Below are 26,929 nucleotides of genomic sequence, written 5' to 3'. Positions count from 1 at the left end.
GGATAAAATAAGAATTTCATGAGTTTTGTATCTTCATCACGTAAATCTTCAATGTGCCAATTTATGTACTTCTAAAATTATCCCTAATGGCTATTACTGCTCTTGAGAATCTATTGTAATGCACACATTAAATAAGCCAGAGGGAAGGTGGACACTTTCTTGAACCTCACCTAATTCATCCAAGGAGAAAATAACACACTCAGACTCGTCAGTTTATGCTCATGTCAACTGAGGCTGTTGTTGCTGGCGATGAAATGCTGCTCAGTCTTTATTTCTGTGTCAGGAGATGGACAGCTGCAGAATAGTGGGTGTTTCCCTGGGAAAAAAATCAGAACTTCTGCCTCTGCCAGTGCACAGTTCTGAGTGTTTTGCCTTGCAGACTTTGCATAGGTAGAAATGACTAACTCAATTAATATTAGGAGTATCCTTAGTGATTCACCTTTACCCTGAAATTTGGAGAACATACTGACCCTTTTCTTGTCCAGAGTGAGTCTAGCAAATATCACAGTAAAAGTTCTGGTGTCATGGTCTTCTTTACTAGACGTGCCAACTAAATGATTCAAAAAGGTTCTTACCTGGGAGTTTGGTGTTAGGAGGTTCAATATCGAGTAGTCTTCCTGCTGTTCTTCTTTTATACACTGTTATTCCAAGACAGAATCCTCAAAATGGTTGAAGCAACCACGCGTTGCATGTTTCAAAAGAGCAGATATTGGAGAAAGAATTTTTGTAATAAAAAATGTTCTCACTTAGCCCTGGCCAGTATGGCTCAGTTGGTTGGGCACCATCCTCTGTACCAAGAGGTTGCCTGTTCAATTCCTGGTCAGGGGCACATGCCCTGGTTGCAGGGTTCAATCCCCAGTATGGGGTGTGCAGGAGGCAGCCGATTGATATTTCTCTCTCATCCATGTTTCTATCTCTCTCTCTCTCCCTCTCTCTTCCTCCCTCTCTAAAATCAATAAAAACATATTCAAATAAAGTATATTTTTTTGGTAGAAAAAGTCACATACAAAAATAAATTGCTCATGTTTTTCCCCCCTCATTCTTTAATTTATGTTTTGGGCCAGTTTTCATTTAGTTAAACCATATTTTTAAGTTTTAAGTCTGCTTTGGCAACTTGCATTTTTCTTCTTCTTAATGCCTGGGCTGCTGCTTCTCATTCATCTCCCCAGCTCTTCCTGTCCTCCTTTCATCCCTCCCTCCCCTTCCGCCCACTTCTCCCCCTTGCTACCTCCCCAACTTTATATGTGTGACTTATATGTGATTTTTTATTTTCTTTACTTATATACATGTTTGATCTCCAACTAGATTAAATGCTTCCAGAGGATAGAATTCTGATTTTTACTTTTAAAAATATCTAGTACAAGTTATTTTGTATAGGTATTTATGCATGACTCTCTAATTACATAGGCTAATAAGATATAAAATGTAACATATTTTTCCTTATTACAGAGTTAAAAATTCACCACTTAAGCAGTCTCCAGGTTATCAGGCAGAACTAGTTATTCAGTTGGTGTGGGTGGGTGGAGAACCGCCACAACAAATAACCAGCCTGGCAGTCAATTCTTCCTATGGATTGTAAGTATAATTTATGTGTTTCTCAGTCTCTTCATAGTATTTCATATATTTTAATAGAAATGATGACCTTCTTTATAGTATCACTTAAAAAGTTACTATATAACTACTTTTAGACCAAATTCGGTGTTTATTTGGAACATAATTCTGTTCTGAATTAGTTATTCCTGGTATGTTTATATTGCTTCCTGATATTAAATTAAATGACTCATGGACCAGTGAATTATTTGAGATAAAGGTTTAAAGTCACTATATCCTCTCCTGGATATACTCTCAGAAATTTCTTATGATTAGTCGGTATAGTAGAGGTCTAATAGCATCGACTCAGAAGACTGTGTATTATAAGCTGAATCTATAAATAGTCAACCACAGCTATATAATTTGTTCTTTCTATTTCCAAAGTTAACTTGCATAGATTATAAAACCATTGTAGAAATATTTTAACAAAGTATTCATCTGTAGTACCAGTATACTTATTAATTCATGCCTTCAAGTATATAATGTTAATTGTATATACTTTCTATTATAATGTCTGTTTTAAAAGCAACATTGTGATATGAGAAACCACATACTAACTGTTCAGTCCCGGGGCTATTTAGCATGTGTAGGTCACTGTCTCCTTCCTTGATGCTAGCCCTAGGGACTTATTCCTTCTTCTTCTTCCTCCTTGTAGCTGTTACACCTACTCTATCTCTAGCAGTTATGCACCCAACTAAGACTGGCTATAGTCTGCAATAGTTTTCTTTCTTTTTTTTTTTTTTTTTTAATATATTTTATTGATTTTTTTACAGAGAGGAAGAGAGAGGGATAGAGAGTTAGAAACATCGATGAGAGAGAAACATCGATCAGCTGCCTCCTGCACACCCCCCACTGGGGATGCGCCCGCAACCAAGGCACATGTCCCTGACCGGAATCAAACCTGGGACCCCCGAGTTCGCAGGCCGACGCTCTATCCACCGAGCCAAACCGGTTTCGGCAATAGTTTTCTTTCATGTTTTTTTTTTTTTTTGCTGTCCCACAATGTAAGGACACAAACCTTCTCCTTTTTAATATTTTACTGCCCACAACCATAAAGGAAACAAAGAGAGAAAAAGAAAAAGAAACAATAGGAAGTTTCAAAAGAAGTTGCAATCAGTTGATCATAGGCCTCATTTGACTCACGGTTGTATTTTATTTAGCCTTTTTTTTGGGTATTTTTAAAATTTGAACTTGTTGCCAAGATTATTTACTCTGAAAATCTATATTTAGAGTTTCCACTGAAAAAAATCTGATTATCTGAACCGTTTGTCCATTGTTGCTTGGCAAAAGTCATTTGGAACCGAGTTGAAGTTTTTCCTCTTCATATGGGAGGTAGTACACTATCCAGTTCACCACTGTCCTTACCTGCTTGTTGTACTTACTTATATAGCCCCTCTGTACATTTCAGTTTTCAACTCCTGGCTAAGGATCTTAAAGGAAAAAAATTTATTCATTGTTGATTAATGAATAAATCAAAACTTTTTCAAAGATACAGTCCCCTACTTTCTCATTGGAAAGGAGTGTCTTCCCTGAGAGGCTCAAAAATAGATGTCACATTGTCTAGCATAGGGATTTATGTCTCTGCTCAAGTGCCAAATTATTTTTTGTTAAAATTTTTTAATGATATTAATTTGTAATCATTAATGTCTGCTAAAGATCTACACAGTTCCATGAGAAGCTGTATATCACCTGTATTTTTTTTTGTCTGTGAAAAGCTTTTGTTTGAAGAGGAATATTCTCTAAGACCCTTCATGTTCTCTTTTTAGCTTTATAGACTACATTTTCTTGTACTTCTCATTTGTGCTAAAGTATTTGCTCTTTTCCTGTTCCAGGGTTGTTTTTGGCAATTGTAATGGCATTGCGATCGTTGACTACCTTCAGAAGGCAGTACTCCTCAATCTGGGCACTATTGAATTATACGGCTCCAACGATCCTTATAGGAGAGAACCTCGGTCTCCTCGTAAATCTCGACAACCTTCAGGAGGTAAAAGAAAAAAGTCCTAAGTTTTAAGATTTCTATAAATGCTTAGCTACTTCCGTGAATATAAGTACTTCTGTTAGTTAAGTATCTTGTCTGATTTAGTCTGTAATATTAAACTGTCAAAAACTAATAAAGGTTTGAGCCTCTTTTTTTTGTTTTGTATTATTAGATTTTGCTTTTGTTTTTAATATTCTAGGATTTTATTTAACATTGGGGTAGTGACAGGAAATTTTGTCTCATTATTATAGACCAAAAGTGTACTTCAAAGTTTTCCCCCTTTTATTGTTGTCATTGTGAGGCCAACAACTAATTTTTTCAACTATTTAATTAAAACGAAGTATTTCCCGTGGGAAAAAGTACATGCAAAAGTGAATTTCAGATCTTCAGTCTAGTGTTCTCAGATAGCCTTGATTCAGTGCAAACACAGATCCATTAAGAATTCTTTTTATAGCATTGTTTTGTATTTGCTAGATAATTAGTCTTAATTTTAAATGTTTTAATAGTAATAACTATGGAACACATAGATAGTTAGCTGTCCTTACAGTACTCCTCACCTTTTTTTTCTTTAACCTCAGTGCACACACAGAAAATTGCATTGGATCTTTGTTACATTAAGGGTATGTTAATGAGGTCTCCAACAGTAACTGGCCTGCAGGCTCCTGTCTCCCTAGGACCTGCCTTCCTGTACCAAGGATTGAAGGGAACTCTGTATTGGACAGATTTAACCCATGTGTAGAATGCCAGTGCACAGTGGAAATCTCTGGTCTACACTCCCTAACTCAGTCCTGCTGAAGTAAAATTCTCTCTGAGATTCATTTCTCAGTTGCTTTCAGGACATTATTGGCTAATACTACCTGTGTCACAATTCATGAGAGAAGGAAAAAAGGTGATGGAATGTAGACCTTAGTATCTTGTTGAATTTCCCCCCCCCCCCCCATTTTTGTTGGTGTGTGTAATCCTTTTGTCATGTGTTGTCTTCAGCAGAAACTGTCCCAGACATACCATTCTAGTATCTTTGCCCCTTGTTTCCCTCCCACCTTTCATTGCTTGGCCAAGGTGTGCTGATTGTGGCTTCTTGCATGTGCGGCCTTTCTAGCTTTCTGACTCTGAAAAAACTCCATTCTTCTTTTTTAAGTAAGTTATTTATTCCTTGTTGGTAAAATCATGGCATATTTACTTTTGTCTATAAAATTGTTGTTTTTTTCCCCCATTTATTTTTTGAAAAGCTTATTAAATAATATCATGACTTAAATTCATTTCATAGTATGTATATGAAAATGGCTATTGAAATGTTTGTATCCTAGTCCAGATTCTTTATGCAGAAACTAATATTTAGTGTTACAAAGTTAGAACATGGTCATGAGAGAAGTTTTTTGGAGGGAGCCAATACTTTTAACAATTTTACCACAAACTCAGAAAAGTTTTATTACTCCTAAAATTAATTTCTATTTTCCTTGATAGCTCATTGTAGTTTACATAAAATTGCTAGAAACCAAATACTTAAATGTATCCAGGGATAAAGACCAATTTTACAGTGTAATTTTAAAAAATTTTTAATTAAATTTTACATCATTCTACTTTATTCTGTAGTAAACCCTATATTATTTGTATTATTCTTTGATTCACTTTATGATGAAGGGTTAGTCCTCCTGTGCCTAAAGGTCTGAGTTTTTCTTTATCAGTTTTAGATATTTAATTATTGTCACTTGCTCACTTTAATAATATTTAGGATTATATTCTTGGATTCACTTTGTGTTGAAGAGTTAGTCCTCCTGTGCCTAAACATCTGAGTTTTTATTTATCAGTTTCAGATATTTAATTATTGTCACTATGCTTGCTTTAATAATATTTAGGATTATATTTTAAATTAAATGAAAGTTATTTTAAAATATGCCTTAACATTAAGAGTATGTTTTTCTTCATTTTAAAATTAAATGAATTGGTACTAAAATTCTTTAATTGCAATGATACAAAAATGATAGTCTTATTAAAGTGTATATTTTATAATATTTTCTTGAAGTGTAGCCCAAATATTGTCAAACTGTTCTTCTGTCTTTTTTAATAGATCAGTTTGAATAGAGAAATTTTTTCTATCAATAGATGCTAATATATTTTCATAAAGAATAAGGTGTCACTTATGAGATTATTTTAGAAGATAAAACATTACTGTTTAAGTTTTAAGTATTTCATAGCTGTATTAAATATAATTGAATCATTGACTAAAATATATAGAGTGTTTTTATAATAAAATTTATGAAACTGTCACATGGACAAGTCCTGTTGAAGTGTTTCAACTACCCATATATTTGCTAGTCTTAATTCTACTAAAAGCGAAATGTGATATGTGTCTAATTTTGCTGCCCACTTTTTCACTCCATGAAGGACACAAAAGAAAAATTTCTATTCTGAATATATTCTAAACTCCAAATACATTGAATTAGTAATGTGAAAGCAGTAGACTTATGAGAAAATGTGCTTACTTGGTCTTGGAAGTTGATAATTATAAAGATGGTAATTAGCTGGCTATATCAAACTATATATAAACTTTAGGGAGGATATTTCCAAAATATATGAGAGGAAGCTCTAAAAATGAAGTTTTTGACTATGCAATTGCAAGTACTTTCAAATAGGTTCAATATTTTCAATAAGATAGAAAAAGATCTGCTCTCTGAGCAACTTTCAAATATGCCATATAGTATTATTAACTACTAGAGGCCCAGTGAATGAATTTGTGCACCAGTCGCATCCCTCAGCCTGGCCTGTGGGATTGAGTCGTAACCGGCTTTCCAACAAGCCCCCAAAGGATCCCGGATTGCGAGAGGGCGTAGGCCAGGCTGAGGGACCCCACTGGTGCACGATCGGGGCCAGGGATGGATGTGGGAGGTTGGCCAGCCAGGGAGGGTTCCAGGGTGTGTCTGGCCCATCTCGCTCAGTCCCAATCGGCTGGACCCCAGCAGCAAGCTAACCTACCAGTTGGAGCGTCTGTCCCCTGGTGGTCAGTGCACATCATAGCGACTGGTTGATCAGTCGACTGTCTGCCCCCTGGTAGTCAGTGCACGTCATAGTGAGCGGTTCAGCGGCCTTAGCATATCATTTACATATTACGCTTTGATTGGTTGAACAGACAACTGGAAGACCAGGCACTTAGCATATTAGGCTTTTATTATATAGGAGGATAGTCAGTATGTTGTATATTACATCCCCATGGCTTATTTTTTAAACAGGAAATTTGTATCTTTAGACCCTATTAACCCATTTGTCCCATCTCCATATCCCCTCACTTCTGGCAATCACCAATCTGTTTTTTTCTATCTATGAGCTTGTGGGGATTTTTTTGTTTTGTTTTAGTTTTTATTTTTTTGGTTCACATATAAGTGAAATCATAAAATATTTTGTCTTCCTCTGTCTAACTTATTTCATTTAGCATAATGCCCTCGAGGTCCATCCATGTAGTTGCAAATGGCAAAATTTCATTCTTTTTAGTGATATTTCATTTTTTTATCCTATGCATTCATCAACGGATACTTAGGTTATTACCATATATCACTACTATTTAAAGACGTGCCATCATTTATATATAAACAAATATTTTGTCAGAGATTAGATACATATCTATAATTTATCACTTCAGAACTATAAAAACTAGATTTTCCAGAAACACTAGTTTGATGAACTTTGAAAAGAAAACTGATTGTCATTCAAAAACTTTCTACCCAATGAAGACAAATAATATGTTCAAAATAGAAAACACTTCTAATAAAGTCAATTCAGTACTCAGTGTTTTCTGAAAATATTACTGTAAGAGCTTTCTTGGTGACTGTAGACATTGTGGCATCATGTCTTTTACCAAAGGAATGGAAAAGCAGATACTGATCATGTATCTACATCAGCGATTTTCAACCAGTGTGCCGCAAGAATTTTTAAAACATGCAATACCTGACTGTTTAGTTAGGGTCACTGACCTCTTTCCCCTTAGATTGTAAAATAATAAAATGACAACAGCTATCACAACAATAGCCATCAGGTGTGAATGAATCCAAATACACCTATTTTTTTGTCAGATCCGCAAAAAATATATATTTTGGTGTGCCACAAAATATTAGTAGTTTATGTGTGCCAATAGATGAAAAAGATTGAAAATCACTGGTCTGTATGATACCTAATTTTTTGAGAAGCCCAGATGTGTGACCTCTTCTCTCTTGCCCAACTATGCCAAACCTTTGATGGGTTTATTTGTAATTTTTAAAGAATATGCAGAAATTCTTTTCATTTAAATCACCAAGCAAATTAATATCCATACGAATTGTTTACTTTGCATTTGCCATGTCTTGTTTTGTCTTACTGTGTTTTCTCCTCTGAATTTAGGCCATGCTATAGATAGATTAGTTTTATATAATTCACTTATACCTGCAAAAAGAAAGTAGTTCTCTAGAGCTTTTTTAAAAAGGTGCTGGCATAGTTTTTAAGAGGTGCCACCTTGCAAAATAAGTAATGTGCACTATTTTAAAATTAAAGATTTGGAGGTACAAAATATATGTTTAATTATTTTTCAAAAATGTAAGAGAGGTGTTTGAACCATACATAGGGGAAACCACTTTGAGTTGAGGGTCCCTATGATGTAACAATCACCAGACTTATTACCAGTATTTATTCTTCAAGATGATTGCTGTATTAGGTTGAGGTGTTTTAATATCAAGATTTTCTTACGTTTCTATCTCAAAACTATTGAGCATAGTAGCAGGTGTTTATTAATCTGAGTTTTTTTTAAATGGATAGTCATTTAATGTGTACTACAAATAGTAGATAAAACTGCATTTATATATAAATTTGTGATGTGACTTGGTTTTTGGTTTTATTTTTTAGCAGGTCTGTGTGATATTAATGAAGGGACTGTAGTCCCAGAGGATCGCTGCAAATCTCCAACTTCTGGTAATTTGAGTTTTATTTCATTAATAATTATAATTCTACAAAAATCAACATAACATGTCAGTATTCCATTTTATAGGTACGGATTTAAAATACAACTACAAGGAGCTTTGGTGTCGAATATTCTGAAAAATCATTTCAGTATTTTTTGCTTTTTCATTAAGTGAAAATAAATGCCCTAGATAAAAATCTACAGTTGTTACCTATTAAGAGTCATATAACTATTTACTTAGATTTCTACTAGTTATACATTTTTTAGAGCAAATAGATTTTACTTTTTACCAGTGAATCAAATGGTTTATTTATCTAACCTTGTCTTTGCTTTAGGCATGCCTATCATCATTTGGTAGAAGAATACTCTAATCCTCCAGTAATGTCCAATTAAATATGAAATATTTTTAACATTTGTACTCTACTGGTGACTGTCGACAATTACAATTGTAGACTATTTTATATTTATTCTTATTTTTTTATCAAAGTAATGTTTAATATAATTTTATAGCTATATTAAAGCAGTTGCCCTTTTTATGTATATATAGGGCTTTATGTAACCTATTTATATATTGGTATTTTAGGGGAACTTTTAGTAGCTTTTCAGTCTCCATAAGATTAAGAGGATCCTGAATTTATTATGTTTTCAGTGGATTGAAACTTTGCTAATCTTTAATAAAGTTGACTTCATAATTTTAACTATCATATTTATTAAATCATTAAGAGGTGCCACCTTTCTGGCTGGAAATTTTCATCAACTTTCTACTAGAAAGATTGTTCTTAGCATAAGGTAAATTATTCTTAGTTCTGATCCTTAGCTTGGTTCTACTACATCAGAATTCTAAGACTGGGAAATATTGAGAAGTATATTTTACTTTACTCTCTAATATTTCAGTTTAGCATTTTATTAGTTATAGGACTGCAAAAGGTTTTCTTTTTAAAATTGTATTTTCCTGATATCACACAAGTGAACCATTCCTTAAAATATATCTAACTTCTGGTATTCTTGAATCTTTAAATTTCATATTTAAATTCACTTATCAAACTAATGAAATATATTGAGCCATAGGAATCATTCACATAATTAGCACCTAATACTAAGTCTGAGCATTGATAGAATAAAATATGAATGGATGATATGGAGCAGGTAACTGTATTTTCCACCTTATAAGACTAGAGTTATTTCAGAATAAAATTCTGGAAACCTACCCCTTTGACACTAAATTGTTAATAGCTTGTGTCTTCTACTGCTTGTCTGTTTTTAAATAGTTAACAGCAGTCTTTGCTACCTATCATAAGCCAGTTGTCTTACTATTTGTACATTTGTAACGTTTGCCTTCATTCCTATTAGCATTCTAATATGGAAATAAAGGAATAATTTATTATCGTTTTCATGAACACAATCCTGCTAATTTAGGATGATCAGAAAAGAAAAATGGCTGGAGTGAGTTTGAGGTGAATGTAAAGAACCACAAGGGGATCATGTTATTAAAACCCTGGAAAGTAATTAAATTACTAGCTTCAAATACTTTCTGTAGTGCAGTGGAAAATAAATAAGACAAATAAATAGTTAAATGATACAGTATAGATTATTAAAACCAATATAGTTAATAGAAAACTCTTTGTATCAATGAGAGAAGAGGAAATGTATAACAGTGGGTTGGAAGTTAAAGTGAGCTCCTCAAATACTAAGGAGGACCAATATTATAGAAATTAATATGCCCTTTATCAAAACCAATGTATTTACTCAAAATATAACTTTGACACTGACTAAACTGTTGATATCACAAATCTTGACCAAGAGATTTAAAAACTTTTCAAAAAAGTTCCTCTTCATTTATATGAATTGTGATATCAACAGTTTAGTCAGTGTCAAAGTTATATTAAAAATAGTTTGCCTTTACCCATTTTTAAATAATCAGTCTCTGAAATATAAAATTAATTCTGCCTTCCTGAATTAACATTGAAAATTATTACTTCCATCTCTTTGATATTTATTTTTAAAAACTCACATTGCTTCACTGAGCACTTTAGTAGTGTTGGAATTTTTATTTTAGCACTGCATTCAAAATTTGTGTGAGTGTATTTATGTTAAAATTATTAAAAAAAAAAACACATTTGTTAGATTACTTCAAATTGTAAAAGCCACACATACCATGATATAAATGGTGCCTTCATGAATTGCCATGTACCCTAGAAAAAAGAAAAAAACGCTCTGTATATTTTCTGTTTATTTAATCATAGTAATTTGGTAAATGTATTCAAGTAGGATACGCTCAAAACAATTTTGGAACTTTTTCATGAGATATCACGGAAGTATGATAAGCAGTGGTGGGCATTTTTAGTTAGGGGGGAAATCTATAAATCTGCTTTTGAAATTTACAGTTATGGAAATACTAGACATATAGTTTTATACTTATGTTTAGATATATTATCTTGTTACTGCTCTACTTTCCAATATATGAAAAAAACAAGTATTAATAACTTTTGTACATTCATGTGGCTGTAGTTAGTATCAGAAATGACAGTGATATTATCAAATATATAGTATCGTATCATAACCATATTCTTCTTTACATCTGAATTATATTTACATGAAAAACAAATACGTTATTTCTATTCCTAAAAGTGTTACTGAGCTCAATATTACTTACATGAATTTTTTTATATAGGATTTATGAGGACCTATAAATGCTATTTAGCAAAAGTACGTGGTTTTTAAAGAGTAATCTTTTAAGACTATTATAAAGTGATTGGATCCTGCCATTGTTGGCAGGTTTTACTTGGTCTGTGAAAAGCCACTTCACAAGTTTTTGTCACGAGGGAAATTTTGACCTTATTTGTTAAAGTTCAGTACTTTCACTGGGATAAAAAAGGAAATAAAAACTGAGAAAAACGTTTTTATTTATTGCCAGTTCTATTTGGGATATTTGCTTCTAATAGAAAAGTTTTATTCTTTCAGCAAATGTTTACTTAATGGTTTCTAGAGGTAAAAATTGTACTGAGTGCAAAGGGGATGCAAAGATAAATCAATTGGGGGACCAGTTTTTCAGAAATTCAGTCCAGGGGAAAGGTCATATGTGTGTAAACTTAAAATACAAGGTATTAATTGATTAACGTTAGATAAAAGTGTTATGGGAATTCAGAGGAATAGGAGTGATTTATTTACAGCTGAGGGGATTGAACAATTTAATGGATGAGATCATTTTAACTGTTTTATAAATAATAGTTTAATTCTAATAAGAGTCAACTAGAATACTACTTAGGAATGCATTTATAATAAAAGATATGTGTTCGAAATTAAAGAAATAGTATGAAAAATTAGAAACACCTTTTTAAAGAAAATGACAAATAAAATCATAATTATAAAAATTACTAGACCTGGCCAGATGGCTCAATTGGTTGGAGAATTGTCCTGCACACCAAAAGGTTGCAGGTTTGTTTCTCAGTCAGGGCACATACCTGGATTGCAGGTTCAGTCCCCAGTCAGGGCTCAGACAGGAGGCATGGATGTTTCTCTTTCTTTGTCTCTCCTTCCTCTCTCTCTTAAAAAATAAAATAATATTAAAAGTCACAGCTGAAATAAAATTTTTTATGTCTTAACCTTATAAATTTAAATAAGTATTTGAACATAGCTGAACTTATAAGTACTATCCTCAGTATTTTAAAGGTCTTTATGGTAATAATTGAATTTGTATATTCGCTTGAAGTTTGTATCTAGAAAGCTAACCCTCAATTTTACCAGTATAGTACTTGTACAGGATTCTGTGGATATCTTATTCAGTTAACTAATATCAAGAACTTTACATTTTCTTTCAGAAACAGTTAGTTAACTTCTACTTTATATTTTTCTTTTTTTGTTCTCTAACATACAGTATTTACCAAAATTTTGCCCAATGGATGTAACTTATAAAAATATTATAAATTAGAATTGTTATTTATATATACTAGGGATTGGTCTACCATGAAAGATAATGCAATATTGATTTCCATTCTTACTGTAATATTATAATTCTTGTTAACTATATACATGACATTTCTTTGTGGCCAATCATGTAGAAACTTGTTTTAGAGGTTACCAGATTATTTTGTTTGTATTTTTCCCTGTGACAACTCAGTGCTTGTGACTGACTGTTTGCCTGTTCCTTCCATTGTCTTCATTTGTGTAGGTTCTTCATCACCACTCAATTCAGATGATGAACAAAAAATGAATAATTTTATAGAAAAGGGTATAGTATCTTTATTTTAAAGTATTTATTTTAATTATGTTTAATTTATTTAGTTTATGTTGACTAGATTTTGACATTTTATATCAAAATATTATTTTCAGTGAAGACCAAAAGCAGAAAGTTTTCCAAGATGGTAGCCAGTGATATAGGTAGGAAATAGAAATTTCTGTTTTGTTTCTAATTCTTGCTATATGCAATGTTAACTCAATACCGAAAAATTATCTAATGCATTGCATTTGTATATATTAATTTGTTATTCCTGTGCTAAACAATCTTTTGGGCTGTGTTTCTTCTGAACTCAGGGCAATAATTATTAAAAATCAGTTAAATTGGATTGCAGTTCTTCCTCTGACTTGTGTGAATTATTCTATTAATTTTCATTTTTGCTCTACTTTAAAATAAAGCAGGGTTCAATTTATGACATAAGTAGTATAATTTTATACCCTGAAGTTTTAAATATCTTAGAGTTTTATTTATATTTTTCTACCTTTATTCCATTTTCCTCATATTATCAAGACCCTAAATTTCAAGGAAATGCTTCTCCAAAAGACTGACTCTTTTCATCTGTAATCTTCACTATCCTTGAGTTATGAGAATTTTCTAGGACAACCCCTCCCCCCATTAAAAATGAGTGATGAGAAGAGTATTTTATATTAATCACTTTGTCTTCATGAATGTCCTTTGAAATGAATTGCTCACTCTAAGGTTTTCAAATTTTAAAAATGATGAACAAATATATAACTAAACTTTGGGGGCATAATCAAATGGGTTTTTTGATCATAAAAATTTGAATATTCTCTGAAATTTTTAAAGGCTTAAGGAACACCATTTTTTGAAAAGAGAATAAATTTAATGTTTTATTTAAATCCAAAATTTTTATTATACTGTTACTATATTACTTATTTCCTCCAAAATTTCCATCATATAGTTCTTGAATTGTATTAAATTGGATGACTTTCTAGGCAACTGAAATAGATTTATTTTTTCCCAACTGATAAAGTTTACTATATAGTGAAGTTAAGTTGGAAACATTCTTAGAAGTAGTGTCCATATTGTCAGCATTTTATAAATTGAACCCTGTTTAGTCATATTAACGTTGGCTGATTTAGCACCTCTGGTCATATTTTAAATAAGGTGGTCTATTCTTGGGCAAAGGACTTTTCATTTGTGGAGAATCAATTATTTTACCTCTTTGTATTTGTGGGATTTTAGTGAATCAATGGGTAATAGTTAAATCATTTAAATTATGTACTAACACTACAGCATAATACTTTTCAGCAAATTTTCTTTATAGTATATTCTATCTTAATATTTTAGAGCTTATTTACTGTTATATAATGTAAACAGTTAGAAGGGACTTTGCTACATATAATTTACCAAAGAACTTTTAGAATTTCGTTACCTAGAAATTTTACCTTGCATGAAAGTGACTGTACATAATTAAATTTTTGGAATAATTTCTATGTCTGATTTTTTATTCTGGGGTTATATTTCCTTTGTTCAATATAATGACTACCTTTCATTTCCCCCCATATTTTGAATGGAATATGTATCATGGAATGTCTGAGCTTGAATATTTGAAAGACATCATTTAACAAATTTATTAGGACTGAGAACATTATTGAAAGGATACTTCTTTGATAGTGGTCTCACTTTATTTTTATGTTATTAGCAAGTTTTTCTTTTTGTCATGCTAGTTTTTATAGTTATATTCATTGGGAAATGTTAACCTTAATTATCTTTTAAAAATTTGTTGGTTATGCAGTTATACATAGTTATTTTTTTATCTTCAGAAACCACTGTTACATTTTCTATTTTATATATAATTTTGATTTTGGTTGGAATCTTTCAGTGTCTTTTTAATCCCAAGATATATCCCAAGGTATATAGAAGAAAGGCTCACTTCTAAATTTTTTCTTCATTCAAATGGAGACTGCCCATTTTAGACTATAACATTTTTGCCGTTTAAAAAAATGACACAATTTATCTCCCTACTTTAACGTCACGTTTTGTAATAAGACTTAGCATAAGATATGCTATTGAAGAAACACATAAAATGTCAATGAAACATTGGGAAAAAATTCATAGGATCTCCTGAAGACCTCTCTATGGAAATGTGTTTTCCATGAGAAGCTTATGGTGTCAAAAGTGTTAAAACTCCTTGGGCATTCTTAACTCACTGTTTCCTATCATCCAATTTCATACTTGCTCTGTAGTATCTTGAACCTCATAAAATGATCACCTTTCTCTTTCTCAATCTACAAACATTTATAGCTTCAGCTTTAGGCAGTTATGCAGTGACCTAATAAAGGAAGGCGTAAGAATTAAGCCTAGAACACCCAAGGTTGGCACTGGTAAGAGAACCACCCTGTGCGAAAGGCGGACAGAATATCTTGGCTCTGAAAATTTGTCCCTTAGTTTCACCTACTCTTTGAAAATAAGGGTAGTTGCTGTCATACTGGAGAGGGTGGGGAGAAAAGAGTGGGTTGCAGAATGCCATTCTCGCTTTCACAGTCTAACCCAAGCATGGAAAATGAACCCTGTTTTTACTGCCCGACATTCAGCCTAGGTAGCTGAAATGATAACAATAATTTTTTTTAATATACTTAACAATTAATTTAATTTACTCTGTAACTTCAACAAGTTACTTGCTCTTCTTTTCCTATTTGACAGATGAGGAAACTTGAGAGTTAGAGCCTATTGTTATACAACTAGCCAGGATTTACACCCAAGTAGTCTGACTCTACTTTTTGTCCTCTTCGACACTATACAACCTTACTTCTTAAGACAATTTATTGAAGGATTCAAAAACAAATTTATTGTGTGATTTGCAACTAGATCTTCTGGTTATGACCCTGTTCTATCTGCATGGCTCGTATTAGGTTCTGTCCTAGCACCAGATTATGGAGGCCATCTTGGTACCCATCACCCAAACAGAATGTACAGTGTCTGGAAGTCTACTTTCCTCGAAGACCAGACTCCAAGGAAAGTAGAGCAAACAGTACAGTCCCCTAACCCATCTACCCATAGCCTAGCTTCATTGTTCGTTTCTTGACTGATAAATGATACTGACAGTGACTTTGTTGTTCATGCATAAGAGCAGCCTTATAAGACATAACTTCAGTCTTGTGACTTTAACAGCAAAAATATAGCAGAATGTAATGCAGTGGCAGCGTTCCTAAAGAAAGGTACATGCATGTAATACATATACAGTGATTTGTTTGGCCTATTCATATCTTACGATTAATTTTTGTCAGTAAAAGTTTAAAGAACATTTTCAAAGTCAATAACTTTCGTGTAGTGTTAGAAATTTCTGTAAGTCATTTAGAAAATAAGGTTTGTTACCAATTTTTTATCTGCTCGTTATTTAAATTTTATAAAACTTTGGAAGTATGAAAGTTTGTAATGCTTTTTGTTATTTAAATTCATATAAAAATAGTCCTAAAATATTTATCATTGTTAAATTATTAATCCAGTTTATCATGACATCCTTATGCATAAAATATGATGTAGATGTTTGCTAGATTTTGACTGCATGATTAACCTTTCCTAAAACTTACTAATTCTATTCCATGATGATTTGGTTTTATTCTGAAAGATTTCCAGCTGGATTCTGTAGGCTACAACCCTGCTCATGTCTAATTTTATTACTAATTTTCATATAGAAGAAATGATTACCAAATCGATTACATGATGCTATGAGGGGGAAATAATACTAGAGGTTAAAGAATAAAGATTCAAAAGTATAGTGACTTGGGTGCTGTGATAAAACAAATAGAAATAATAACTCTATTTAAGAAATGCCTCCTAAGTTCTAGGCACTATACTATATATTTTTATATGGTAGTTGTTAATATAATATAGGCAACATTATATACCTCCAAGGCCCTTTTTATCTTTCAAATTTCGAGTTAGCAATTAATTGGGTAATATTGGATTTTCTTTCTTAGCAAAAATTTTGAAGTTCATATAAATGAAGATAATTTTCATTAGTCCAAGTGCTATTTTTAGTAGTTCTCTTATACATGAGTCCCAATGATTTTTTTTTAATTAAAGTGTTCTAACTTAAATCTGCTCTTTGTCGTTATATTCTAAACCACTAACTCATTAATATTATAATTTTAAAGCAGCTCAAGCCCCTTTAATTGTCATGAAAGAAATTGTGTCACAAAGAAGTTAAATGGCATATCCAAAGTAATGTCCCATAGTAATGACTTAATCAGGACCAGAATCCAGGACTCTTGACAGCTGTTTTACTATAGCTGTCTCCCCTCTCATGGAGTCTTACTTGTGCGGTCTCCCCAATTCTTTTATATTTAAAAGTTGAAAAACAAATTCTTAGAAGCCCATTTGCAGGTTGCTATATGAATGAAAACTATGTATCAAATTAATTTAGAATTTTAAGTTATAAAATTATTTCAGTTCATTTAAAAACTCAAATTAGTACTGACATTTCTACTTCATATTCCCCAATATTTAATCTAAAATGTGGCTGTTAATGTATAGAAGTTTATATTTAATCCATAATATGGCCATTGAAAGAATAAAAGCTCATCTTGAAAGAGAAGACAAGTCAAATGTGCAGTAATGCCATTTTACAGGTAATGTCACTATTTTCTACTTTGAAAGATTATTAGTTACCCTTAATTGGTCAAGAACTAAATTTCACAGGCATATACTTTAAAACCATTATATAAATCTGAGTCCCTCTAATGAATTCTTTTTCAGGATGACTAAAATCTGAAGAGTATGGCATATTTTGTATTCACATTTTAATTGTATTTCTGATGTATTTTCTGACAAATTTTATAATAAAATCTGCTCAGCAAAGTATGTGCTTTATATCTTAATACTTAACTGTATTGTTTCTCTCTTTATAGAAAATCATCTTTTTCTTACATCAGAAGGATGTACAATGATCTTTCTAAAAATAGCTTGCTATTTGTTTTCTGACATAAAGAAAATTAGTCCAGATAAAGTAAGATTATTGAAATAATTTCTTTTCAACTATTGTTTGAACAGAACTATTTTTTTGAATGTATTTTATTGATTTTTTACAGAGAGGAAGAGAGAGGGATAGAGAGTTAGAAACATCGATGAGAGAGAAACATTGATCAGCTGCCTCTTGCACAGCCCCTACTGGGGATGTGCCCGCAACCAAGGTACATGCCCTTGACCGGAATCGAACCCAGCCCCCTTGAGTCCACAGGCCGACGCTCTATCCACTGAGCCAAACCAGTCTCGGCATTGAACAGAACTATTAATGTGGCAATTTACGTTCTGCCATTAGTTTGCTATGGCTACCATAACAAAAATAATATATACTAGGTTGCTTAAATAGCAGAAATTTATTTTCTCTAAAGTAGTTCTGGAGGCTAGAAGTCCAAGATCTAGGTGTTGACTGATTTGGTTTCTTCCGAGGCCTCTCTCCTTGCTGATGGCTGCTTCCTCAAAGTGTCCTCACTTAGTCTTTCTTCTGTATAGCTGCATCCCTGGTGTTTCTTTGTGTCCAGATTTCCTCTACTTATAAGGATTAGGGCCCACCCATAATGGCCTCATTTCAATGTAATCACCTCTTTAAAGGCCCTATTTCCAAATAAAGTCACATTTTGAGGTGCTGACGATTACAGCTTCAACATAAGAATTCTGGGGGCAATGTTCAGCCCATAATCCTACCTAATAAAAGGAAAGTATGCAAATAACCATCACTCCGATAGGCTCATGATTGGGCTGGCGGCAGGCTGGGGGCGGGACTCGGGGTGGCCAATTGGGCTGGCACGAGGAGCGGGGGGCGGGGACTCCTGAGTTCCTCCCGCTGGCCCCAATGGCCGGCACTGCGGGAGGACCGATGGAGCTGGCGGAAGGTGCCAGTGGCGGAACTTGGGGTGGCTGATTGCGTGGCTGCCAGCACCAGTTTTCCGCCAGCACCAGTTTTCCTCTGGCTACCCGCTGATTGGAGCGCCTCCCCGATCGGAGTTCCTCTCGGGGTGGCCGATCTCGCTGGCGGGAGGCGCTCCAGTTGGCGGGTGGCCAGAGGAAAACTGCTGCTGGCGGAAAACTGGTGCTGGCAGCCAGGTGAAGGAAGGTCTATTGCACGAAACTTCGTGCAACGGGCTTCTAGTACTTATTATATTAAGTGTATATAATACCATGTATTCTGTAGAAAATGAACTTTGAGGTGTTGCAGAGTTTAACTGGTGATATCCTAGACACTAAGTTTTATGAATTTATGGAAAACAAACAGAGGATAGAAAAATAATGTAGACAAAAGCTCTAGAAATTCAATAATTAAAAGAACTTGTTACTGTCAAATATTTGCCACTCAGGTATTAGCATCCCTTTAAAGATCGCCCTTCATTTCAGGTAATAGATATGTGCTCTGTATTTCCAAAACTTACCTTTATGATTAATAGCCTTGTACTTCAGTTGCCCTCTTTTTCTCTTCATTTCACTTATGAAGAAATTTATCATTTTTCTATAGAAGCACAATTCCAGTGACAGTTTTTATTTATTCATTCATTCATCACCATGTTTGTTGAACACATATTAAATGCTAGATACATATATAGATATAATATTTTGTAAGATAAATTCTATTCCCAAACTAATGGAATATAAATGTATTGAACTAATGCTATTTACATTATTAATTCAAATGGCTATTAAAATAATGTGTTATAACTAATAAGAGAATTTCTACATTCTGGTCCCACTTCACCCCTTGGATTTTTACCCTATCCGACAAGCTGACTTTTAGTTGTTTTATTATTCTGATTGTTTTTATTTAATGTCATATATTTCAACATTATCCTTGAAAGTAGTATTAGGTCTCTGTAGGTGGTGAGAAAAGTGATATTTTCACTTTATTGTAATTATTGAACATCTCTCAGTATACACAAAATTCAACTTGTGTTTTTTTTCTAGCATTTTCTTCATACTCTCATAATAATGATCTTTTACATTTTAGAATTAGTATGCTGTTTACTGTTAAAGTCACATTCTAAACAGAAGTTATGATTCTGTTTTCTTTTAAAAAACGCTCCTTATAAAAATAGGATGTGTAACACAGGGGGTGGAAAAACTGAAAGAAAATTACCAAGCATCTGTTTAATTTCAAGAAACAATAAGAATCTCAATAATTGAGGAATTTTACAAAGATTTCTACAGTTGCAAAGAACTAAAAATAATCAATCGTGATGAAACTGTCATCTATGGCATAATGGTCCAAGTAATCCTCTTGCCTTGAGACTTGCTTTTCTTGAACATCACGCATTTTTCATTGGTATTGAAACTACCGCTGCAGACATGATGGTTGTGATCAGATATAACTTCATTATTTCTGCCAAGCAAATGCAGCTCTTTACTGCTTAACTCAGCCAGCCAGCTTGATATCCTCATTCAGGTTTAGAAGAAGAGAGAGCAAAGACTCAAGTTAACAGCCTTCTGAGGTATATCTCTGATTATCAGTTTTCCTCAAACTGAAGAAACTTCTTTACTACCATTCCCTTTGTTGCTGCTGTGGACAAAGGCATAGAAAAGAGAGAGCTAGTTCATTCTCTCTACTGACAAAGGATTTTAAAACAAGGAAGATACTGAGTGCAAGGGACAGGAGTTAAAGAATACACAGTTGAAGAAGAGGGGGAACAAAAGACTGTCTTCTAAGAACTCTTGTAAGTCTTATGTCTCCTGTTTGAAAGCCTGGATGGAGTTTGAATAACGTCACAGCATGAGCAGAAGACTCTTTACAAGTACAGTGAATTCAGCTGACAAGTAACTGGGTTGGCAAGTGCTTCTGAGACTCCTGAGAAGTAAAAATCTGAGCATCAGAAAATTGCTGGATAAAGTCTGCAACCGCTTCATCGTAAAATTAATAGCAAATTACAGGGTTTAGTCCCAGCGGACTGACTAAAGCTTCTCTAGAAGTGGATCTGCCCTCAAAGAGGTAGACTAAACAGAGCTGAAAACAAGTATATCCCCCAGAAGTAGTCACAAAAATTGAAAGGTAGGAGCATTTAGCCTAAATTTCAACGTTAGACCTTAGGTTTGCAACTTAGCCTCCCCCTATAAAACTAGTCAAAATACATGAGGCTCTTTCCAGGCACTGAGCAACAAGCAATCCTGGACTATCATCCTTAAGAGAAAGGAAAAATATAATGTGAGTCTCACGGTCTTCCCCAGCTTTCTGCCACAAGACACTTTCCTACAGTACAGAGTGGGTAGAACCCAAGTGGAGTTGCAGTTTCATTAAGATAAGCAGGCAGAGTTTGAAGTTCTAGGCTGCTGAATTGATTGGAATTTGCGAGGAAGGGTACTAGAGAGGAACTTCTCAGATGGGAATTCCTGGAAGTCTTGTATGGGGATTCAGTGCAGGTCCTTGCCTCAGAGCTGATTCTACAAGGCCTGGTGGCAACCACCTGCTTTGAGGCTGACAGCTGACCTGTAATACAGCAGTCATTCTGTAGTGCTAGGAGTTGTTGCCCTTAGACTTTGCTGAGCACCTCAGTTATTCTGTTGTCACAAAAAGATCTCTCAATAGTAGGGATCACTTTTAGCTTTAAAGCCCTAACCTAAAACTAAATTTAAACTGAAATAGACCCACCCTAACAAAGAAAAAAACAAGCCTGATAAAACCAAAAGGATCTGGTAATTTATGGCACAACAACACTCAACACCTATTAAGGTTGACAATGTAATCCGGACTCCCTTCAACGTATTATCCACTATGTCCAGCATCTAGTCAAAAGTTCCTAGGCATGTGAAATAAGATTCACAATAAAAAGGAAGATATGACACATAGTCAAGAATTTAAAAATCAGTAGAAACAGACCTGAAGATGACTTAAATGTTGAAATTAGCAATCAAAGATTTTAAAGCAGTTGCTATAATATGTTCAAGTACTGAAAGGGAAAAAAAATAGTCATAATGATTAAACAGATGGAGAAAATAGAAACTTTATAATGAATAAAATAAAAATGTTAAGGGTAGAAGAGGTCACTGGGGAAAAAAGGGGGACTTATGTATTAGTTTCAACAATAAAGGTTTTTAAAAATAAAAACGTTAGTACTGAGAAGTTTGATATCCGTAATGATAAATTTACTGGGTGGAAATTTACAGAAGAAAGGGTTATGGAACCTGAAGACAGATAAATACAAATTATACAATGTGAAATGCCAAGGATTTAAACCCTCCCATACCATCATCCTTCTTCTTCCTCCTCCCTCCACATAAGCATCCATGAAAAATAGACAAGTTATATTCAAAGGTAGGTGATAATCTGGCTTCAGATTTCTCGGCTACATTTAATATGATAAAAATATGGGACAGTTTGAGTTTCAAGGAGATATAGTTGTGAGCTGGGACTTTCGTATATTACTAGATTTTCTCTGATGCATGTTTTTCTTTATTTTTAGCTAAACAAAAGTTTGTGAAATATTTGTATATTATAGTTCATCTCAACTGTATAAATAAAAATGGATTTTGAAAGGACTGGCAGGAAGTATACAAAAATGTTCTTGATTATGGACGTTCATAAGGACCTAATCTTCTGTTTCTCTGTATTTTCCAAATTTCTGTAAAGAACACATAATTCAAAAAAGCTTAAAGATGAAATGCATGAGTGTAGAACAGAAAGAAAATGATAATCTGATACTGCCTATGAATCTATTAATTGAGACTGTTGTTTTTCATCTAATCTCATTCTATGCATTGAAAAATGAATTTAACCTTTAAAATATTTTGGAAAGAAGATTAAAAACATCATCCTGAGTGAAAGATGCCTTAAGAGTTTATACCATGATTTCATGTATATGGAGTTCTAGAATAGGCAAAACTGATCAATGGTGGTAAAAGCATCAGAACAGTGGCTGTTTCTGGGGACAAGGGCAAGAATTGGTTGGGAAGGAATATGTGTGTCCTTTTTGGGGTGATGATAAAGTTATATATCCTGCTATGATTTTGAATTACAGGGTGTATCCATGGTTAAAACTTAGTGAATATACATTTAAGATTTGTGCACTTACATGTAAATTTTATATCGAAAGAAAAATACTGTCAACAAAAATGTTTGGCAAACATATTGTTTTGTAAAAATGTAGGAAGTCTAAACTATTCCTTGCTGGCTTTATCTTAATAACCCACAGTCTTAGCATAAGTATTCCAGCCAGAGATAGGTATAAATTAGTACATTGTGCTTGCCTCTGTTAGTAGTACTGGCAACGTGGTTTTAGAGTTATTTGTTTCCTGTAATGGACTGTAAGCTCCTGGAGGGCAGGAAATCCTTGCCTTCTGACCAATTCCTGGCATGTGCCCAGTATTTAATAGATCAATAACTTTCACTCTGCTCCTCAAAACTCTTAGTTCTGTACCTATTTTTATAATATTTATCAATAGCTAGAATTAACACTAAATAATATAGGTTAATCTTTTAATTTCAAGTTCTATATTCAAGGAGATTGCTTACAATTATATGCAAACATAACAGCAATGTAGCTTAACCCTTTGCACTAGCTTTTTCTCGATTCCTGCTACCGATGCTAACCGTGTCGAGTCACACTCGACATCCGAATGCAAAAGGTTAAATGTCTTTTGACTGATTGCTGTGATTGAGTTGGTGGTCTGGTTGTGGGTCTCCAGTTGCAAAGTGTTTTATTAAGAAACTAGAGGCCCGGTGCACGGGTCCCTCTGCCTGGCCTGCAGGGATCGAGCCGAAACTGGCCCTCCGACATCCCCCAAGGGGTCCCGGATTGCAAGAGGGCAGTTCTCGGTTAACGCATCCCAGAATCAGGCTCCTTCTCTCTGGTTCCAGGTGCGTCACCTGAAAACCGCAGCTGCCAAGTCACCGCAGCTTGGCCGCTTCTGCATTGAGCGTCTGCCCCCTGATGGTCAGTGCACATCATAACTACCAGTCAGAGCATCTGCCCCCTGATGGGCATTGCATGTCATAGCTACCAGACTGTCAGAAGGTTGCTTAGGCATATATATATATATATATATATATATATATATATATATATATACACACACACACACACACACACACACACACACTAACAAAAGAGAAAGATGCAAATTGACTGTACCTTCACGATGCCCACCAGCCAATCAGGAGTGAGTCTGCAAATTAACCCAACAAATATGGCGGGTTAATTTGCATATGCGGGTGCCGAGCGCCCAGGGGCAGGACACTTGCGTCGTCGCCATGGCGATGATGCAGGCGTTCCACACTGCCCCAGCCGCTCCGGGCCTCTGGGCAGCGTGGGAAGGCGGAAAGGCGGCTCCGGAGCGAAGGCAGAAAGGCGGCTCCGGGCCAGAGCGAAGGCAGTGCCAACAGCCAAGCAAAGGAAGGCCCATTCTTGCACGAATCTTCATGCATCGGGCCTCTAGTATATATATAATGGACTTTATAGTTAAATCATTTTGTGACATTTATATTAAAGTTACTATGTTCAAAAAACGTGCCTATTCATTTTTGTGTGTGGTCTTAACCTCTAAAATGTTGAAAAATAAGACCAACTGAAGTATTTGAAGGCTGGTTAGTTGTATTCCATTCTTTACATGTTAGAGAAACAAAGTGGTGCTAGACCTAAATAAATAAATAAACAAACAAACAAACCAAAAAAACTTTTATGGGGAGGGTTAACTTAATTTCTTAAAATACCTGAAAAATTATATGGAAGAATTTCTAGTAGAAATCCTAAAGGAGATTAAAAGCATATGCTTAGTTATTTGGAATATTACCATAGAATTAGAATAAAGTAACATTGGGTTATTTACAATGTCATATAAATTGTTCATCTGTATAGCATTTTATAGTTTATGAAAAAAAGTATATTCCATTTGCTTATTAAATAATAACTAACATTTATCAAATCCATACTATAATATATTATGCTCAGTGCTTTGCTTTCATTATCTTATGTACTCCTCAAAGCTATGAAATGAGCCTTATTCTCTACATTTTACAGAGGAGGAAATTTAAGGTTTAGAGAGGCAGAGTGATTGGCTTAAGGTCACCTACTTACTAATTGGTTGAAGTAGATTCAAACTCAGATTTATTCTGATTCTAAATCTAGTTCTAACTGCTACACTTTACACTTCTACCTTATTTAAACTAGTTATTAAAATTTGTTCAAGAAATGCTTGTTGTGGACTTAATGTACATACCCTCTGAGTTAATGAATTAGTCCTGTTTCCTATCCTGAAAGTGCTTTCAGTTTAGGGACCTTGCTGCTCTAAGTGTGGTTCAGAGACCAGCAGCAGCAGCAGCATCTTCTGGGAGTTTGATAGAAGTGCAGAACCCCAGGCCCTCGCCCAGGTACAGGATCAGAATCTGATTTAACAAGACCCCCAGCTGATTGGTGTACACTTCCAAGTTTGATCAGAACTAGTCCAGAGACTTAGAATAACTTCATCAGATCAGCATGGTGGGGTCCAGAGAGGCATCCACATCATCTGATTCTAACAAGAGCATCTTTAGACTGAACCAGACTTATTTTTCTGCTTCACATAGCATGTGGATGATATTAAGTGAAAACGTTGAAATTCATTCAAAACGTTTAATATTGCATTTTAGAAGATGGTTTGGGGGTATAATGTCTTCTAATTTTAATGGAATTGGATATTAAATACAATAGCAACCATTTATATGAGGTCAAGTAACCATAGATTTCATTTGGCTATTTTAGTTTTCTATTGCATTTTATTTTTTAAATGAAATTACGTTGGGGTGAATATATATATGACCCATTGTAGTTTTTTAAAGGATGCTAATTAGATTATGAAGTTTAGAAGTGAAAACTATTTCCCTCCCCCCCCCCCACCACCCGCCGCCATCCTTTCCCAGTTTCCCTAATGCCTCTTTCCTAACACTGGATTTGTCATTTTTTTAGATGTGGAAGTTATGTTCTATGACTGGATTTCTCTTTGTTTACATGGCGCCCTTGTGGACTAGCAGGGTCTGTGCTTTAAATATCTCCTAACAGTCCAAAATTTAACCTGATATACGCACTCATGTATTAACAAACATGCTTTTTTAAAATTTCACATAGGAAGCACTATTCTGTTTCGCATGCACTGGCACTAACGTAATAGATACAGTTAAACAGCTCCTAACTTTAAATCACTTCCTAGATGAATGCAATAACTAATTGTGAGGATGGAAAGTGAATTTCAATAAGTTCATACGCAGGCTTTTCTATTATTCTAATACTAAGTAGAAATCCAAATATCTGCAGTTTACGTTTTTGTAAATACTATAATTTTAGACTGAGCATGACTTTGTTTTGTTTTGGGTTTTTTTAATTTTTTTTTATTTTTTTGCTGAAATGTAAATAGAGGTGTTAATTTATATCAAATGGTTGACCCGAACATTTTATAATGTAATCAAATGCCTTCATTTGGTTGTACATACAGATTTGTCCTAGATTCTAGAAATTAACCTAAAAATAATGAATTCAATAGCTATGAAGATGAGATAGAGCAATTTTATTACATCACTTACCCAAACTCAGTCTTATGCCTCTATTGTCCTTACCTTCCTTCTGAGAAATGACCTTGCTTCTCTTAGAAAAGCCTCTTTCCTTTGAGCCTAAGGAATAATTAACAGAATATAAAAGGCTTCCTTGTTGAAGTAAGAGCTTCAAACATGAAAAGATATTATAGCAAGTAAGTACATACTTTTTAAAAAGTTGAAAATAAGATTTACTTTCCACCCATAATATTATTAATCATTTCAATTATCTTAGCGTCTAGATTTAGTAATAAACATTTGCTTCTATCTTCAAGAGCAGTTGGTATTAATAAATATCAATCAAAGATTGTTCAGAAGTTTAAAAATGCATTTTATTTTTCAGCAAAGATGTCAAGGAAGTTAAGCTTGCCTACTGACCTAAAGCCTGACTTAGGTAAGTAAAATAAATAAAAATCCATAGTTAAACTCCCTTTAATTGGAAGACAAGAAAATCAGAAAATTTAAAATTATCATAAATTATATTTTCATCAGAAATCAAATTTAAAATGACTAAGATATTAAAGAATTGGTGGCCTTTAAAAACCATCAGTAAATTATGAAATATAATTATGAAATCAAGTAAAATAGAATAATACATTTCCTTAGTCCTCTCATACTTCATATCTAAATAAAATTTAGTATAAGATTAAGATTTGTGCAATTTCAGATTAATTTCTATTAAAAGTTGTTACATCACATTTAACC

At 33.8% G+C, this 26,929-nt stretch overlaps 1 protein-coding gene across 14 annotated transcripts in view; it reads left to right on the top strand.

Annotated features, from left to right (window-relative positions):
• STXBP5 (syntaxin binding protein 5) overlaps positions 1 to 26,929 on the top strand; it is a 151,039-nt gene that overhangs the window by 96,718 nt on the left and 27,392 nt on the right. For 10 of the 14 annotated variants that reach the window (XM_054722513.1, XM_054722520.1, XM_054722511.1 and 7 more), the window contains 6 exons: positions 1,450 to 1,575; positions 3,423 to 3,574; positions 8,435 to 8,500; positions 12,658 to 12,717; positions 12,819 to 12,866; positions 26,568 to 26,618. In XM_054722513.1, the coding sequence (XP_054578488.1) occupies positions 1,450 to 1,575; positions 3,423 to 3,574; positions 8,435 to 8,500; positions 12,658 to 12,717; positions 12,819 to 12,866; positions 26,568 to 26,618 (503 nt within the window). The remainder of the gene's footprint in view (positions 1 to 1,449; positions 1,576 to 3,422; positions 3,575 to 8,434; positions 8,501 to 12,657; positions 12,718 to 12,818; positions 12,867 to 26,567; positions 26,619 to 26,929) is intronic. The other 4 variants (XM_054722508.1, XM_054722509.1, XM_008160785.3 and 1 more) reach the window with 4 other exon arrangements.

The sequence above is a fragment of the Eptesicus fuscus genome, chromosome 10 (genome assembly GCF_027574615.1).
Source record: "Eptesicus fuscus isolate TK198812 chromosome 10, DD_ASM_mEF_20220401, whole genome shotgun sequence".
Taxonomy (NCBI): domain Eukaryota; kingdom Metazoa; phylum Chordata; class Mammalia; order Chiroptera; family Vespertilionidae; genus Eptesicus; species Eptesicus fuscus.
Note: the sequence above shows the minus strand (reverse complement) of the source record. Positions and strands in the feature narration are given on the sequence as shown.